Source organism: Onychostoma macrolepis, chromosome 24 (genome assembly GCF_012432095.1).
Source record: "Onychostoma macrolepis isolate SWU-2019 chromosome 24, ASM1243209v1, whole genome shotgun sequence".
Lineage (NCBI taxonomy): Eukaryota > Metazoa > Chordata > Actinopteri > Cypriniformes > Cyprinidae > Onychostoma > Onychostoma macrolepis.
Window position 1 is genome coordinate 6,156,520 of NC_081178.1, and position 18,964 is coordinate 6,175,483.

The 18,964-nt window shown below is 37.9% G+C and overlaps 2 protein-coding genes across 4 annotated transcripts; both read left to right on the forward strand.

Annotated features, from left to right (window-relative positions):
- The first annotated feature begins 215 nt into the window (after window positions 1–215).
- On the forward strand, window positions 216–15,203 carry itprid1 (ITPR interacting domain containing 1). Of its 3 annotated transcripts, XM_058766057.1 has the most exons (19): window positions 216–446; window positions 906–970; window positions 1,601–1,798; window positions 2,135–2,183; window positions 2,356–2,393; window positions 5,366–5,422; window positions 7,643–7,691; window positions 8,788–8,862; window positions 8,980–9,182; window positions 9,963–10,438; window positions 10,522–10,582; window positions 11,016–11,140; window positions 11,315–12,238; window positions 13,801–13,928; window positions 14,010–14,121; window positions 14,359–14,625; window positions 14,714–14,762; window positions 14,906–14,956; window positions 15,067–15,203. In XM_058766057.1, exons 3-17 carry the CDS (start codon window positions 1,690–1,692, stop codon window positions 14,759–14,761), a joined length of 2,721 nt encoding a protein of 906 aa, XP_058622040.1. In that variant the 5' UTR covers window positions 216–446; window positions 906–970; window positions 1,601–1,689; the 3' UTR covers window position 14,762; window positions 14,906–14,956; window positions 15,067–15,203. The 3 variants fall into 3 exon arrangements, with proteins under 3 accessions (XP_058622040.1, XP_058622041.1, XP_058622043.1); XM_058766058.1 differs by lacking the exon at window positions 906–970; XM_058766060.1 differs by lacking the exons at window positions 216–446; window positions 906–970 and adding an exon at window positions 1,199–1,405.
- A 2,625-nt stretch (window positions 15,204–17,828) lies between these two features.
- ppp1r17 (protein phosphatase 1 regulatory subunit 17) lies at window positions 17,829–18,955 on the forward strand. The gene is made up of 2 exons (XM_058765848.1): window positions 17,829–18,159; window positions 18,361–18,955. The coding sequence occupies exons 1-2, from the start codon at window positions 18,090–18,092 to the stop codon at window positions 18,657–18,659; spliced, it is 369 nt and encodes a 122-aa protein (XP_058621831.1). The 5' UTR covers window positions 17,829–18,089; the 3' UTR covers window positions 18,660–18,955.
- Window positions 18,956–18,964: the final 9 nt, after the last annotated feature.

Below are 18,964 nucleotides of genomic sequence, written 5' to 3' on the forward strand. Positions count from 1 at the left end.
GTGTGTGTGTGTGTGTGTGTGTGTGTTATATATATATATATATATATATATATATAAATGATCTTTTTTGTTTATAGATTGTATTGTTTAAAAACAGGTTTAATGGCGGTATTGTGAAATGACACAAACTTCCTTCTAACAGGTTGGGCAACAAATATCATGTTTCTGCACGCAAGCAGAGCTCAATTCCTCTTTCAATCTTGCACATGTGAATATTCATCTGGATTAAAGCAGAAGGCGATAACAGCGCGTTCACACATGGGCTTTGTGCTTCAGGTTGTTTTCTATGCACTTTATTTGCATACGCGTTCAGCTTTTCCCCTGCATGTGGGCCAAATTAGTTCGTGTGTTTCTGTTTTTAGCCGAGGTTGATATAGCGATACGGAACTTTAAAGCAGGCGTGCTGTGGCAGATGCTCAGTCTGGATGTGCTCCGCTAAAGCGCAGGTGAGTGTTTGAGACGGCAGTCGATCGCATGGCTTTATACTTGATTATAGTCTTTGCTGATCGTATCAATCGATATTAGTTTCAACACAAGCTTTCACCCTTGTAGTAATTTTGTCGTGCAGATATTTTATTGGTTGTTTCAGGAAATCTCTAGCTGTTATTTATTCAGTCGTCTTACACTTTACGCGCAACATGGATTGCAGTGGTTTATATCGTTGTTTTTGTTTATAATAGCTATATAGTATTATGGTTGGTGGACTTGTTTGTGTGTGAAAAATCTTTTATTCATCGATAAGTTTGCTTGTGGAGCATTTTCTCATAACTTCTGATATTATATAATCCTATAATTATTGGGGTGCCCGATCCTGTTCCTTGAAATCTACTTTCCAGCAATGTTCAGTTTCAAATCTAATTAAAAACACCTGAATCTGAGCCTTCATAAACATTTGATAATTACAGACAGGTGTGTTGGAGCAGGACAGCTATCCAGGAACAGACACCCATGTTTTATATTGAAAGGGAAGGTAAAATTAACATTACACACACTACTTTTTCTCTTTTGTTTCCAAAATACCATTTCTAAACTACGTTTGGTCAAAACAAGTGTTTATTATGTTTTTATTTTATGTGTAGGCACAATCTAATCACTTTCACTTTTTGCAACCTTTTAACTAAATAGTTTAGTATACTCCTATTATTCTGATTTCTAGTCTTTTTGTGACTTTTTTTTTTTTTTAGTGTACATCTTGCAGTGTTGGGTCATGGGCCCATAAACTACAAATATCTTTTGACATATTTCAACAGATAACTGAAAAACTGTTGATTTATTCACCTTGAACAAAACTGAAGTATTCTGTCTTAAAATATGGATATGTTTGATCAAATTCCATCAGATTTGATATGTTGTCATAGTGCGCGATGGATTCGGAAAATACTACCATGCACGAGTATTTAGAAAAGTAGGCCAAGTTTTGTGTTTGTGTTGTGTTTGGTCTTTAGCCTAGTTGTACCATAGATAAATTAATGTGGTATATGAATGAAAAAGCCACAAATATTAAATATGCTTGGCATTTTCATGTACACTGTGCAAACCTTTGTTTTTTCTGACTGTCATCATTTGGGAATTAATGAATACACACATTTGTATCTTTTAGTGTTGGACCAGAGAAGATGAGCTGATATTGAGGTGTTTGTTCACTACCGTGGTTGATTTTTGAATGGGTTGAATCTCGTGACCACAGCAATGTCTACCAGTCAATCTGCTGCCAGAAGAGCAATTCTACAGACCTCCAGGACTAGGTGGAACAGGACGGATAACTTTGATATTGTTCCTATTATCAAGTCGGACACAAGTGAGTAATGGATATGTATGCCTGTTAGATGTTGTGCTGTTTCATGGATGTGCAGAGTTGCGATGTAGAGCTTGATATTTAAGATGTTCCAGGGAACTGGGAAATTTTATTATGGTAATCGGTGTTAGTCAGTGTTGGTCAAATTCCATGGATCATCCTCAGAAATCCTGCTCACTTCACAGAATATGCAAAGCAGCGCAGTAAACGCCCATGTATGAAGCTCTGTAATTCAATGGCTCATCCAGACCTCAAAATAATTTTTGTTTTTGAAGTATACTGAACATAAAGGACGGCCAGTTGTTACAACATTCACCCTGCTTCTTATGTTTTGAACAGGAAAGTGTGATGAAGACAACATAGAGCGCTGGCTTACGACAATCTCCAAGTAAGTTGAATCTCCCAAGCGTTCATGCCTCTTTCATTGAGGGATAAACCTTTCTCAAAAGGTTTCAGCTGCTCTATTGTGCCGTCTGTTATAATTTGCATTTCTTCACAGATTATACTCTGCAAAGCATTTCCGCTATGGTCACTAATATAATTTGACTTCCTTGTTTTAGGGACGATGCGAAACCAGAGGTTGTCCTGGAAACGTCAGGTAAGTTTACGTGTCCCATTTGCACAAAAGAAAAAAAGAAAGCTAAACTGAGCTAATGAGATTGGCATGGAGTTTATGGTTACATGTATTCAGAGGTGGGTAGAGTACCCAAAAACTGTACTCAAGTAAAAGTAAAAGTAATAGTCTGAATAGTTACTTGAGTAAGAGTAAAAAAATATCGGATAAAAAAACTACTCAAGTAGTTAGTTACTAGTTATCATATCATATACTGAATATAGTCTATTTTTATTTAGATACATAGATATTTAGATAAAATTGTATATACATACACACAATGCTGTTCAAAATACTTTTAATGTTTTTTTTTTTTTTTTTTATGTAATTTATTTCAGTGATTCAAATCAGAATTTTTATCAGCCTCTTTATTAGCTTTCTATTCATAAAAGAACCCTAAACAAAATGTCTCAGGTTCCAAAAAATATTAAGCAGCAAAACTGTTCCCTGTTGGAAAAAACCAGCATATGCTGGTATGGTTTGAGCTGATTTAAGCAGGTCCTTTGCTGGTTTAAGCTGGTCCTGTGCTGGTCCTAAGATGGTCCGACCAGCTCAAGACCAGCATAAACCAGCATCCCAGCTTCAAAACATACCTAACCAGCATATATGCTGTTTTTTTTTTTTTTTCCTCACAACAACACTGGTAATAAATCAATATATTTGATTTACATATTTAAATTAAATTATATTTTAAAGTTTAATTATGTATTATAAATGTATATAACCTCTGACACGGAGAAGAGTGAAAACTCCTCACATGACCGCTACAGAACATCTGAACATAACGAAACAAATGCACATTGACGGATCTTCTTCCATCTGTTCTGCAAAATGTAAACAAATCTAGCCTTTATTTCTGCAAGCGTAAAGATTGTGAAAATATCAATATTAATTATGTCTAGGCAAAGGCATTCCTCCTGGAACTAACGCGGGTTTGGCGGGTGTTCATTTCATACTCTGTGACAGCTTATTTAATGAATAAATTATACAATGTATTTAATGTGTAAGGTACATGTACAACAAACTGGTAATGTCATAGTGGTATCGTGTACTGTAATCGAATCTATACCTGTGGAACCGACAGCACACGCGGTGTTCATCTAATAAAGATCTTCATAGCTAGTAAACCATAGCCTTTGCAGATTTGCTTTCAACTGACTGTTGATCCAGAGCCACGTCTTCAGCGCTCCTGATGTTACAACTCTGAGTGAGAACCGCTTCAGACGACTCAGCGCGTGCGGCAGGGAACTGAACAAATTATTCAAACTGATTCGCGAACCAATTCACTGCCAACTGGTTTGATCAAGTCTTCGAACAGAATTGACTCAAAAGAATGAATCATTCGCGAACGGGCATCGCTCATTGCCCAGAAAAAAAGTAGATGGCACGTTTGGAATAAATTGAAGGATTTTTAACTTGTATTTTAACTGATTAGACAGCATGATTATTGCACAGGTGTGCCTTAGGCTGGCTACAGTAAAAGGCCACTCTAAAATGTGCAGTTTTACTGTATTGGGGGGGGTCCGGGGGTGTCCGAAAACCAGTCAGTATCTGGTGTGACCACCATTTGCCTCACGCAGTGCAACACATCTCCTTCGCATAGAGTTGATCAGGTTGTTGATTGTGGCCTGTGGAATGTTGGTCCACTCCTCTTCCTCGTTGTGCGAAGTTGCTGGATATTGGCAGGAACTGGAACATGCTGTCGTATACGCCGATCCAGAGCATCCCAAACATGCTCAGTGGGTGACATGTCCGGTGAGTATGCTGGCCATGCAAGAACTGGGATGTTTTCAGCTTCCAGGAATTGTGTACAGATCCTTGCAACATGGGGCCGTGCATTATCATGCTGCAACATGAGGTGATGGTCGTGGATGAATGGCACAACAATGGGCCTCAGGATCTCGTCACGGTATCTCTGTGCATTCAAAATGCCATCAATAAAATGCATATTAATGCCTGCCCATACCATAACCCCACTGCCACCATGGGCCACCCGATCCACAACGTTGACATCAGCAAACCACTCACCCACACGATGCCATACACGTTGTCTGCCATCTGCCCTGTACAGTGAAAACCAGGATTCATCCATGAAGAGAACACCTCTCCAAAGTCGGTTACGATGACGAACTGCAGTCAGGTCGAGACCCCGATGAGGACGACGAGCATGCAGATGAGCTTCCCTGAGATGGTTTTTGACAGTTTGTGCAGAAATTCTTTGGTTATGCAAACCGATTGTTGCAGCAGCTGTCCGGGTGGCTGGTCTCAGACGATCTTGGAGGTGAAGATGCTGGATGTGGAGGTCCTGGGCTGGTGTGGTTACACGTGGTCTGCGGTTGTGAGGCCGGCTGGATGTACTGCCAACTTCTCTGAAACGCCTTTGGAGACGGCTTATGATAGAGAAATGAACATTCAATTCACGGGCAAGAGCTCTGGTGGACATTCCTGCAGTCAGCATGCTAATTGCACGCTCCCTCAAAACTTGCGACGTCTGTGGCATTGTGCTGTGTGATAAAACTGCACATTTTAGAGTGGCCTTTTATTGTGGCCAGCCTAAGGCACACCTGTGCAATAATCATGCTGTCTAATCAGCATCTTGATATGCCACAACTGTGAGGTGGATGGAGTATCGGCAAAGGAGAAGTGCTCACTAACACAGATTTAGACAGATTTGTGAACAGTATTTGAGAGAAAAAGGCCTTTTGTGTACATGGAAAAAGTCTTAGATCTTTGAGTTCAGCACAGGAAAAATGGGGGCAAAAACAAGTGTTGCGTTAATAATTTTGTTCAGTGTATGATTCACAATGAGTCATTAGTCATTTCTCTGTGATGGTTGACAGTGTGCTGGTTTATGCCATTATAACAGGGTTAGCAGGTCAGCTGACCTACTGACCCGAGGGCATGACTTATTGCCTCTGAATTTCACACTTTTAAATACTGTATTGCTTTGTTTTCAGTGAAGCCTATAAGAAGAAACAAGAGCGGAGAAGATGATCTGGCACTGGGAGTGGAAGGTAAACATTCTCAGTTTTGTATTGCTCGGTTCAGTTTAACCAAATACCCATCTGAAACCAGACACATGAGTGATATGAATAAGTGACGTTAGTTGGCATCAAGGTTTGAGCTATTCTTTATTAAAGTATTGAGGATACAGTGGCATATGGAGTCTGTGTTTTAGAATACATTGAATGAAGTGTTCAGCAGGACTGTGCTAACCCTGGATTTTAAACATGGCAAACCTCTCCATGCCTTCTAACACAAACACTGGCAGAAAGTGAGACAGTCCAGTCCCTGCTGTCTCCTGCTTCAGGGGACGCCAGTCTGAGATGCATCACGGCATATTTGTGGAAACTTCACCTGCTACTGCATGGTTTCCAGTTACAAAGAAAAGATAAGGAGTAGATAAAGCAGAAAAAGACGTACGTCCTAACATGATTTACCCAAGCACGACATGTTCCTGGATCAACATCCATGTTGATCCGGGAAGAAAACCAAACAACCAGGACATCGAACAGTTTCCCAAAAGCATTGTAAGCCTAAGTTGATTGTAGCTCCATTGGTTTCAATGGGTCTACGATGTACTTAAGCTAATGATGCTTTTGGGAAACGCAGGCCAGATCGATGAATCCTATCAGATTTTAATGTTAGTGTTTATGGGCTTCAATAGTATTCTTATCAACATATAATTTCCCATTCAAAGTTTTGAATATTCTTCAAAAAAGATTCTAATGCAGAAAAGGTAACCTCAAATTTATGTGATTTGTTGTAGTGTTTTTGTTTACTTGCTACTCCGAAGTTCTCAAGTAATTCATTTCAGTTCAGCTTCCCTGTACTTTTATTTTTAAAAGACAAAAAGTGAGCACAATAGATGAGTAAGATTTATGATTTATAGTTCAAATACACGTACACTGAATTGTTTTTTGTGATTTAGTCTTAGTCACTGTTTTCCCAGTATGCACTGGGGCATGACTAGTTGCAATGTCTGACTGTTCATTTATACAGCAGTTGTTGATTTCATCACATTTAGTCACTTATTTGATTGGATTAGATTAGATTAGGATTCATTTTTCTACTTCAAATAATCAGTTAGTTGATTGTTACCTTTTTTTGTATCAAGTATTGAGTTCTGCATCATTGCAAGACATTTACTTAAAATAATTAATAACTGTCAAACTGTTGCCTTCATTTATAATTCTTATATGAACACTTTGATATACATGGAGGTACATGTCCTACTAGGCTAAATCATCCTCTGCATAATTCTTGTTTACCTTGAGTTGACCTTTCACTTCAGGCAGAAACTTTCTTTATGAAATCTCAAGTTAAGCTCTGACATGTTCTAACATAATGTAAATCGCAACCGATAAGATTCTAGAGGTATGATGTTTTTGCCCCTAGTTCTGAGAAAATGGTTTTCCAAACAGAAGTTTAGAATCTTTATTGTCTACTGACTTGGAAATGTATCTTTAGCCCAACAAATACAGGACAAAACTATTTAGACATGTAGAGTGCATTCTCGTGTAGCTTCTTCATAAACCAATTTAAGAACAAATGCAGAATAATACTATAAATAGACAAATACAGTAGATACAATGACATATGATACAAGAGCATACAATCAGCTGCATCCCTAAATGTATTTGCTTGCTCTCCAGACATTCTTCATATCTGTTAACATTTCTGAATGATCATATTCACGCCGACCACCTATAGTTGTTTTCTTTCTGCTCGGTGTGCTGTCTTTCTTCAGGGTTCTGTCTGTCTTCTATACTGGATTCTTCCTTTTCAGGGTCACTTTGTAGTGAATGTCTTCACCCTCGTCTGTTTCTGTGTGACTCTTCTTAGAAGTTGCTTACCTCGTCTGAATCGCTCTTTCATGTCAGTTGCGCTGCCAGACACTCCCCTTCTAGTGAATGAGGTGCTTTGGTTTTGTAACTCTGCTGCAATGGAAGGTACAGGACGGAATGGATTGTTGCTCTTCGGAATCCGCCGAGATTAAACAAAGATGCTGGTTTAGGAAAATATGCTGGGCACTTTGGATCAGGGTCCACTTTTAAAAAGACATCAGCATGTCCTTGACAAAATGCCAAAGTCTTCTCTACAGATGTTTATGAGAAGACATCAAAACAACAATGAAGAATATTGACCTAATATAGCTACTGTACCGCTGTCTGCAGGTGTTTTCCATCTTTATAAGAACTCGTGGTTTTTTTTTTTTTTTCTGTCTGATGCAGCATCTTTATATGGCAAACACTCTCTCAAGACTGTACGTGACATTCTGAGGTAAGAACAGATTTAATGTTCATTGTCTTTTAAGCAGTACTTTCATTAATGACTTGAATAACTTTGACTTTCATGTGATAAGCTGATAATTATTTGCATGTAATGTCCGATATTAAAATTTTAGACGATTTTCGTCTAAATCAAAACTAAAAGCAACTGTCAAATTGCACAATGTGAAAAACAGATATTCATTTTGAGATTTACTAAAGATTACATTTAACAACATTCGCTTTTAAATATTAACCTGGAGTGAGTTTTAGATGAGAGCAAAGGTAATCTAAACATGTATAATTAAATATCCAAAATAACCAATATGGTACACTGTAAAAAGTGATAAGTTGACTTGACTTAAACTTTTTAATTAAGTAAATGATAATTAAAAAAATAAGTTAATGGAATTGTCAAGTTCACTTAACTTTTTTTTTAAAATTATTATTTAAAATATTAAAAATATTTTTATTATTAAAAAATTGAGGAAACCTGTTGCCTTAAAATTAAGTTGTCAACTTATAACTTTTTACAGTGTACCAATACACGTGTATATATATTGTGTATCCCAGTTACATTCTTCTGAAATTGATCAAACAAAAAGTATATTAAAATGTATAAAGAATATAGAACTGTTTGCAGTTTTTGTAACAGCACTGTTCTCTATCCATTGTCTTTAGGATTACACAGTGCATATCTGTGTCACATCAAAGTGTTTGAAATGACCTTAAGTGGTACATTCGTTATATGAATATGTACTATGTATGCATGTGTATATACTATATATCAGAGTGCTGTGTAAGAGTGTATATATATATATATATAAATATATGTGCGTGATGTAGGCTTGTTCAGGCAGCTGCCTGAGACCTTAGGCACATTTCCCATGCAAATTCTGATTTGTTGACATGCCACCGCATGGGCTGCTGGGATGGTTTGCATGAGGTGGAATGTCACTGATGGGGCAATAAGGTAGGAGAAGAGCGATTCTGACCGGAAATGGGTGAAACAGAGGAAAATGTGACGGAGGGCTTTGGTGTGTTGGAAATGAAGGTCAGCAGTGTTTGATTACTATTCACTGATGTTTGCTGGTGTCATCCACACACAGGTCATCTCAAGATACTCCTGTTCTGTCCAGGTGGAACAGTTTTGCATCGAATGTCTCGATACCATCTGACGTCAGGTCTGGTTCTCCTCAACAGTCTTCTCCACCTGCCAATCATTTACTTTAAGATGTTAATTTGTTGATATTCCTGCTAATGTGTTTTTTTTTTTTTTGTACTGTAATTTTGTTATGCAGTGTAATGGACGTGCTGAACATACTGCAGGATGACCCTGAGGAACTGTTGCTGGATTTGGGTTTTGGCACTGAGGAGCCCGACATTACAGGGAGAATCCCAGCCCGATTCCTCAATTACCAGTCCTGTGCTCGTGGCATCAGCTTTCAGCTCTTTCTGGAAGCTCAGCAGAACCGAATGGACGTTGAAAACGTGGATGTCAGAAGTGAGCAAGTTTCCTCAATTTCACACAAAAATGTGTTTTTTTTTTTTTTTTTTTTTTGAACTCAACCTCAAACTCATGACTTTCAAAAAACTCATATGACTAGCTGTCTTCCTCGGAACTCAAACAGTGAATTTCTGAAGAACATTCTTGCCACGGCTTCCGTATAATGAATGTGAAAGTGGACTGGGGCTATCAAATTCCAGAAAATAAATAAACCAAAAATCTAGTGCTGTCAAACTAGTAATCGCATCCAAAATAAAAGTTTTTGTTTACATAATATACGAGCATGTACTGTGTATATTTATTATGTGTATATATAAATACAAACACATACATGTGTATATATTTAAGAAAAATGTTATGTTTTATATATTAAATATATTTATATAAAATATAATCATATAAATGTGTGTGTGTATATATACATGTAAATATTTTCAAAATATATACTGTGTGTGTATAATAAATATATATATATATATATATATATATGCATGCATAATAAATAAACGCAGTACACATACATATATTATGTAAACAAACTTTTATTTTGGTTGCGATTAATCGTTTGACAGCACTACAAAGAACACAAAATTGGTCTATATGACTTGTGCACTATATAAGTCTTCTTAGGCCAAATCTAATGTAAGACTTTGAATATTGTGTGAAACAGAAGTTGACACTCCTTTCCTGTATAGCTGCAGTGTGTTGAACGTCTGAGAAGCAGTGTTTTATGCAAGAGTCTTGAAACTCTCTATCTCTTTTCCTCCCGGTGTTCAGATCGGTTTAGACAACTCGAGGTTCTTCAGCAGGTCACTACGACGTTCTCCTCTCTGGTCGGTGCAAATACTCAGAATGTGGACACATCTACAGCCTCCCGGATGTCCGCAGAGGCACGAGAGCGGAGAAAACGCATGGCCATAATTCTGCGTAGAGCCTCCAAGAAGAGCCTCAGCCAAGCCAAAACGTTACAGAATCAGCAAATGCCCTCTCCTGTGGCCTCCTCAGCCTTATCCGGCCCAGAATCATCTGGGATGTCAATGGTAGATAAAAGGATCCCTTCCAAACGCACAAGGATGTCAGACGACTGTCTCTCCCCACAAGAAGAGGATCAGAGCATTAATTTAGAGGCATCTGAGCCAGCTCTAAACAGCCCGACGATAAGAGAAACATCAGACCTTCTGAAGCTAGACTCTGTCCTGTCTTCAACTGAAGAGAGTCTGCAACGGCCTGTTGAATTTTTCAAATGGGAAGAGGTGAAGTAGTAGTGATCTGCAGTAATGCTCTCTGTATGTACTTCCACATTATTCCATTTCTAATGTTGTTGACTATTTTTCAGATCCAGAGTTTTGATGAGGGAAGTGTACCTGGGAGCTGCAATGGTTCAGTGGATCCTGGAGGTGCATTTTGTTTTTAAAACAGTTGCATAGCAACTGCATAGCAATGTACAAAGCCCTGCTAACTACTCTAGCATTGTAGTGGCAAGTTGTGTACAGGCTACCACATGTACTTCAGAAAAAGATCAAATTTAAAATGCAATATTGTTCGTTTTGCTTCCTGAAAAGCGAACGTTTTTAAAAGCCACGGTGTGGATTCAAGTAATTTACTTGGGACAATTTCCATCTCTGATATTATGCAAATGACTAATGCGATTGTTCAGTCATTTTCATATGTGCAGCAGGTTACATGCTGTATAGTTGAGGTAATGTCTACCTGACCACAGTGCTATGGAAAAATGGACTTGTTTGTTTAGTCTGATCAAGAGGCTTTAGTGTTCTTCTGAACGCTTGTGATATGTGGCCGCATGCTAATCCTGATCTTGGTTCCCTGTAGGTGAACGAATTGGGTCTTACGTGATGAGAACAAACAGTTGTCAGTCAGACAGCAGCGACTTCCTAAAGGAGCCCTTCATACCTGCGCTATCCCAGCAAAACAGCCCCGGACCCGAGCTCATGAAGGTAAGACGTGTTTCCTGGAAACCTGATTGGATACAATATCTATAGCCATTATTTTTACAGTTACATTCTGTGTGTTTAGTGGAGCAGGCATTAAGCAATGTGGCTATTTACCACTTGCTGGGGCGTGTTTATAGATATTTGTCTGATTTCCTGTGCTGTTTCTGCTTTTTGCAGATGCTGAATGCTGTATCGCAAGATAGCACAGAGGATCAACAGAAGAGATTACAACAGCGAGAAACGGAGGATCCCCCTGCAGATGAACAGAACTGTGAAATGGAGTCAAACCAAAAACCCTTGCCTACAACACACTCTGGAAAAACTGTTTTTGGAACAGCAGACTCTGAAACTATGTTTGACTTAGATTTGAGGAAAATAATAAGTGAAAAAGAAAACTCTTCGTCACCAGATATTAGTAAAGTTGGCAGTAATGGCATTTACACTCTAGCATACTTTGTTCAAATGGATCCCGTCGGTTACCCGAAAGAAATTCGTGACCGACTGCAAGGATCAAGAAGTGCAGACGGTCCTGTTTATAGGGAAGGCATGTCCCTGTTTGAGGAATTGAAATCTGCTGAGACAAACTCACACTTAAGTCCTACTGATCTGAGGACAGATGTTGTGGAAAAGAATAACTTCACAATTAATTTTGAGGCAGGCGAAAAAGATCCAGCATTGGATCTGATGCAGGAATCTCCAGCTTCTACCCAGGGCAAAACCGTGACCTCTGATGCAGCCGTTGGACACAATTCCCCCACTGCACTCAAACTCAGGAGAGAGTCTTTTTCCAGGAGGTCCTGGTCTGACGTGTTCACAGATAATGACTCAGGAACAGCACAAACACCCACCACACAGACACCATTCACATCAGTGGACACATCTACACCTCACTTATGGAACTCTGTGGACCGTTCTGGAGATCTTGGACATTTGCGTACACGGTCGATATCTCTGGACACGGGACTGTCGTATGAGGAGGAGGATCACAGACTACAGGGTGCATTGTGGGCAGGGGCGCAGCGATGCTTCTACTGCGGGTCCCAGATTGGCTATGACAATGGCTGGACAAAACCTCGACCTGAGCTGTCCTCCAGTCTGCCTGTAAGTAGAAGTTGCTCTACAAATAATCATTAACTATGATGGACTGAGGTGTGAAAGTCCAATCATGCTCTATATCAGGGGTAGGCAACGTCGGTGTCCTGCAGAGTTTAGCTCCAACCCTGAAAAAAAAAAAAACCTCACCTGCCTGTAGCCCTACCCCTGCTTTATATTGTACATCCTAAATTATTAGGGATGCATGATATACAGGTAACATTGATTATTGGTCGATATTACATTTTTAAAAAATTATCATACCAATATTGGTCAGTATTGGATATTTAATTGCACATGCTTTTTCCCTATTTTTAAATGTAGACTGCCATAATTTAATACTCACTTAAATTAATATTTTAACAGTAATTTAATAACACTGTTAAATGTAATCTGTTGCAAATTTCGAAATGAATATCCAGTTTTCATATTGTATACATTACAATGGTGTGATACCTAAATTTAGTTCTAGCATTTTACTTTTATTAAATAGCATATATTTTTTAATATTGGTTATCGGCCATAACATTTACTGTAAGTCATTGTCTTTTTGCTATTTTGCCAGAATTTTAGTGTATCCTCATATATCATACAATGGTTTTCATTTAAGAAAATCATTCTTTGTAAATAAGTTTAACCGTTTTTACATAAAATTCACCTCAATGCATAGGTGGTTTACTTAAGTATTTCTATGTAAACATTTTTATCTAATATCATTTTCACAGAAATTTGTTCTGCTGTTGCCATTGTGGCCTATTGGTTTGATGGGGGGACACTGGTTGCTTCATGGTATGTGGGAGGAGCTTCAGATTTAAAGTATGGATTTCCATGGGCTCTTTACTACAAGTAGATCTTTCCACCGATTTTAAGAACAAACTAAGATTAAACATTCTATTCTGGGAAAAACTCTTCTGCCTCTTAAACATCTGAGATTAAAAGCTATGTGCGCTGCTTATGTTTAATGAGGCTCATTTGAATTTGTATAGTTAATTTGCATGTGTAATGGAAAACAGTAGCGAACATTGACCACTTCAGAACCTTCACAGGTTTTAAGCACACACGCACCAAAATCCCCTTTAACTCACATCCTCGCTTATAAACACTTAACTGAAGCTGCCTGCATTTGGAGGTCGGAGGTCATGAACTGCAAAATATTCCTCGCTACTGGAAAACCCAGCTAAAACCCCTGCTGTGTGTGTTTTCACTGTAGTTTTAATTTGTTTTTAGTTATTTTAGTGCATCAGGTTAAACTAAATGAAAATGAGCTAGCTGAAATAAAATATTTTTTATTTTATTTTTTTTTAATCTTTTTTTCAGTTAACCGTTTATTGTATTTCAAGTATCGCAAAGGTTTTTCTGTTAACAAAAAAAAAAAAAACAGGTTTTTGATCTGGGTTAGGTGATTCATCAGTTGGACCTACCAGTTGGTGGGACTGACGTCATGTTTTAACCAGCCATTAGCAATACACCAAGTGCTATACACCAAAAACCAGCTTAACTACTTTAAAAATCTTGTTTTCCCAGAAGGGATCACACGGAGCAGACAAATATCCTTCTATTTCTCTTTCCAGTACTCTCTGGATGAACTTGAAGACATGGTGAAATGTTTGAGGAAGTTCCGGGCAGTTCTGACAGAAATTGAAGTGAGACTAGAAGAAGAACAAGCATCTGTGATCGGATCTCTGTCAGATTCCCACAGGTGATAACGGATATATCACTGATTAATAGTGCTCCTCAATAGCATGTATTTGCAGTGTTTAAAGTTGATTTTGTGTCTCAGGGAGGAAGTGGAAGATGTTTTGAGGCTACGAGAAGCTGTCAAACATGAAGCTGGGACGCTTGAACAGCAGCTGTCTGATCTGGTACATCACTATGATGACAGCATTAAAATGGTATTCAATCTACTCATAAACTAAACGTTAAATATGGTTTATGGGTCAGAATATAGGGCTTTGTGCAAAAATGCCACAAATTGACTAAAATTGTTCCAAATATTTCAATACGAGGCAAAACACTTTCATGCATGAATCTGTACCCACTTTGTTACCAACCAACATCCTTCAGCCATGCAATGTTCAGAATATGAAGCACAACACCTCTGTTTTATCCCTGTACTGTTATGTTTATAGAAGCTGAATCGGCTCATGGATGAACAGTCTCAGCTGTGCACCCAACTGCGAATTGCACCCTCTGTTACGCCCCATTCTGAACCCACCTCAACCAGGAGCGTGGCCATTCAGTGCTGCCTGCCGCCTGTCACGTCCAGTCCACAGTGGTGTGTCCATCACTGCACCTGTCATGAGGCATGTCAAGATCCACACCGGTTCCCCTGTCAAACCCAATGTGAGGCCACCTGCAAACCAGACAGGCTGGACTTTGTAGCTTTTATTAAAAGTGTAAGAAACCTCTCTCACCCTCATCATCAGTATAATTAGATCTGATAATGTCCTAACGCATTGTTAATTGTGCATTTTTATCTTTCAGTTGAAAAATTCATTACAACATTCAATAAACAATAACTCATTGGAATAAGGTTTGTTTTCTTCTTCAGTCCGAAATCAAAAGTTACTTTTACTTAATGACCCAGTAAAATAATTTATCGATCGTTTATATTTCGCAATTCTGACTTTCTCAGAATTGAGTTAACATTTAACAATTCAATTTTTTTCCCCTCAGAATTCTAATTTTACATCTCTCAATTCAGTTTTGAAATCACCTCAAAAAAAGGTGATTGCGACTTTTTTTCTCACATTTGCAAGTGAATGGATGGAATGGAATTTAATTTGACTTAAATGCAACATACAAAACTAATAATTTTGTTCTTTCCTTTTATGTAGTGACGCAGCAATGCAGTGATGAAGACCTGTCTTGCCGTTTCTTTGGAAGTCACTTATAAAGTGAAGTGCTGACCGTTAAAGAATTATGAACTAATAATAATGCACAGAACTAATAAAGAATTATGTATATAAAACTATCACATGTCCATTTGAGTTTTTATGTGTGCACAGATGTCTCTTATAATGTAGAGTAAACCTCCTCCCAGTAACGCTCTCTCGCTCCCTCTCCCTCTTCTTTGTGTCTTTGTAATGAAACACTCCATATCATTGTGGTGTTGCACTGACCGTATAAGGAAACTGCTGCTCTCCTGATGAAGCAGTGGATGACGTAGTGCTGGTCCCCCTGTCTGATTGGACTGTGATGGTTCCTCCAGTGTTCCTGAGATGCTCTCCAACAGTTATATGGCCCAGTCTCAGGAAACATTTTCTGCTGAATGTCAGTAGACCTACTTTTTAATAACTTCACTTAAGAACCTTAAAGAAATAAAAATTTCCCAACTGAGACAGTGGGGGTCCCTATAATAGTGAGTTAATATGGTCTACAAATACAGTATGGCTTTCTCAGTAAGTTATCCAATCCAAAGTTATGCAACTTAACTTGTTACTAACCAATATTAGGTTTGAATTCATAATTGAGTAAATAGGCCTACTGTTGGTATACACAAAGTTGTAAAAGTCATCATAACAGTCTTTCAAAACATGCTTGTGCAATAACTATTCAGTTCTTTGTCACATTAAAAATGCTTTGTGCCTACAAACTATTCACTGTTTTGCCACGTGACGGAGCCAAAGTATTGAGTGTGAAAATAATTAAATACGGAGTAATTACACTGTGGGAAACTTACCTGTTTGAATCATTTCATCAGAAATACTTCGTCACTTCCTTTCAAATCGTTGTACTACCCCCTAAACAAACGTAAATTTATCAAATGTGACCCTGGACCACAAAACCAGTCTTAAGTCGCTGGGGTATATTTGTAGCAATAGCCAAACATACACTGTATGGGTCAAAATTATCTATTTTTCTTTTATGCCAAAAATCATTAGTATATTAAGTAAAGATCATGTTCCATGAAGATGTATCAACTTAATTTTTGATTAGTAATATGCATTGCTAAGAACTTCATTTGGACAACTTTAAAGGCGATTTTCTCAATATTTTTTTTTTTTTGCACCCTCAGATTCCAGATTTTCAAATAGTTGTATCTCGGCCAAATATTATCCGATCCTAACAAACCATACATCAATGGAAAAGTGTATAATCATGTATAAAGTCCCACGCTGTATCCTCATCCAGACTAACCAGGTTTTTACGTTTACATTTATGTCCTTGGCAGACGCTCTCTTACCAGGCGTCAGGTTGACATGGACTGCTTATAGTGTTGTGTTTAAGAGGGTAGTAGAGTATGGTTCAGTGAATGAAAAAATAATCAAAACCACTTCACACACTCTTCATACACACTCCACACGGGAGGAGCAAACACCATTCACATCAGAGGAGAATAGACAGACATCAAAGCCTGTCAGTAAACAACATCCACATTGTTTTCCATTATTATTCATTTCCTCTTGTTCACGCTCTCCAATGAGCTAGTAAAGAGTTGTGGTGAGTGTAGATGCATAAAATTATCTTAAATATTATTAGGCTATTTATGATGTGGTATATTTTAATTATATGTGGATACACTTAAAATCAAAACCTAATCAAGTAGGAATCACTGCATTGAAGACATTGTCTTCAACACACTCCATTTTACCAAACCTCACCTCCATCGTGTTTAAATCACTGCTTAAAGTGTTGTGAAGTTGTTTCATTAACCTCGATGACGTGCGTTCATGGAAGCTGGGATGATTGACACATGACAAGGGCCTCGGTCACCATGACAACAGGCTCTAATGGAGACAGAATTAGAGGAGGCCCCTCCTCCTGAAGTACATAACCCCTGTCTTTGATCTGGCCTGCACTCGCTCTCCGTCTCTCTGCTGCACTGAGGTAAGGCCTCTCTCTTTCTTATAATTCTCTTCTTCAGTTCTTTTCTAGATTGAAAGATAAAGACCAAAAATATTTCAGCAGATGTTAACGGATTAATAAATATTATTTAAATGGTAAAATGTTTACAGTATATATTCAGTGTTTTCTTGGGAGTATTTAAACACAGGTAATTTTTGTTTAATGTTTTGTAATTTATTACCATTTATTATCTATCTATCTATCTATCTATCTATCTATCTATCTATCTATCTATCTATCTATCTATCTATATCTATATATCTATATATATATATATATATGGGCTATTTTATGATGTAGTATGTTTTAATTTAGATGGGCACATCAATCTGAAGCAAATGTTATATGCTACTTATTGAAATATGATATATATATATATATATATATATATATATATATATATATTTCAGATAAATGTTAATTGATTAATACAATTAAATGTAATAAGTGTAATTATATTTTAAGCAAGATGTTACATACAGTATATATTTAGTGTGGTCAGAATTGTATGTTTTACATGCTTATATATATATATATATATATATATATATATATATATATATATATATAAGCATGTGAATAAATGCAATATTAAAATTCATCAGATCTCAAAAGGCTCAAAATGTTATTTTTGATTGCCGACTGAGCCTCAAATGTAAATTTTGCACATTTTTATTTGCTTTGTCTTGTAGTTTCCAGGAAAAAGTACCTATTTTTTTGGGGGGGGGGGGGGAATAAAATTAACATGGAATTAAACATGTTAACAGTTTTTTTGTAAATTTAATGCAATGCATTTAAGTATCATGCTTTGACATTGCATAATTAACCATAATAAAATTAAATTCAGAGCCCAGAGTGAGAAGCTGTTTTGTTTAATTAGTTTGCTACCATTCACACGCTCAGTAAATATGCTTTCCAGTAAATATGACAGAGCCTTTGTCATGTATATGAGTGTGTGTGTGTGCTGAACACGAGCTGTTATCTGATACCTGAACAGACTGCTGTGGGGAGCATGTCCACTGACTGTGTGAGGTCACTCTCAGACAAAGCTGAACACACACTCACCATGCACGAACATCTCTGTGAGTACCGCAGCCTGTTTTTCACTGCATTTCTGCATGGATATCTGCATGCACAATGGTTTTTAAGGAAAAGAGCTACATTATGACAATTAAAGGGTCAAAATTTGGGTGAACAGCATACAGCGGGAGTAACAAAGGCATAACAGATGGCGCCAGTATGACTGATACACACAGACCAGTCTCTGAAATGTTCTCCTGCAGATGGGAACGCTGAAATGGACAATCAGAAGCACAGCTCCGAGGAACATCAGCAGGACAAACTGGGACAGAAGAAACCCCGCAGGAAAGACACTCCTGTACTCAACAGCCCTCCACTCATACCAGGCAAGACTTTGATTTCTGTCATCCTTTCACTCAATCACCCTCACGCCCTCTCCATCCATCTCTCGTTGTCTCTTTGTCTCAGCTCTTTGCACTTTTCTTTCGCAGGCGTGAGATTGATGAAGACAGAGGCTCGACTGATTCATCAGGAGGATGAGGAGAAGGAGATGAAGAAGTAGATGTCTTTAAAAATATTCAGTTTTCATTCTTGGTAGTGTTATTTTTGATTGTCGTCTGAGCCTTCATTAAATGTAGGTTTTGCAGATATTTTTTGCGTTGTCATTTCGTCATTTGAGCGTTATGCTGTAGAAACACAACGTGGAATGATGCAAAGAACATCGTAGCATAAAGGTTGGAAAAGTGTGAATTTGATGTATAATTCTGAAAGTGGTGGTCAACATAGTATGTACATGTACAGGTGTTTCAGTGTGTGATTACGTATGAACAGCAGGTTACATTAACTGGGTACATCTCAAGACCCCCC

What these genes read in the sequence shown, in the direction of transcription:
- itprid1 (XM_058766057.1), top strand. Translation starts at nt 1,690, where the DNA reads ATGTCTACCAGTCAATCTGCTGCCAGAAGAGCAATTCTACAGACCTCC. An exon ending in TCTGGCACTGGGAGTGGAAG is followed by an intron (nt 5,423 to 7,642) that starts GTAAACATTCTC and finishes TGTCTGATGCAG; the next exon opens with CATCTTTATATGGCAAACAC. An exon ending in TCTCTGTCAGATTCCCACAG is followed by an intron (nt 13,929 to 14,009) that starts GTGATAACGGAT and finishes TTTGTGTCTCAG; the next exon opens with GGAGGAAGTGGAAGATGTTT.
- ppp1r17 (XM_058765848.1), top strand. Translation starts at nt 18,090, where the DNA reads ATGTCCACTGACTGTGTGAGGTCACTCTCAGACAAAGCTGAACACACA. An exon ending in CACCATGCACGAACATCTCT is followed by an intron (nt 18,160 to 18,360) that starts GTGAGTACCGCA and finishes GTTCTCCTGCAG; the next exon opens with ATGGGAACGCTGAAATGGAC.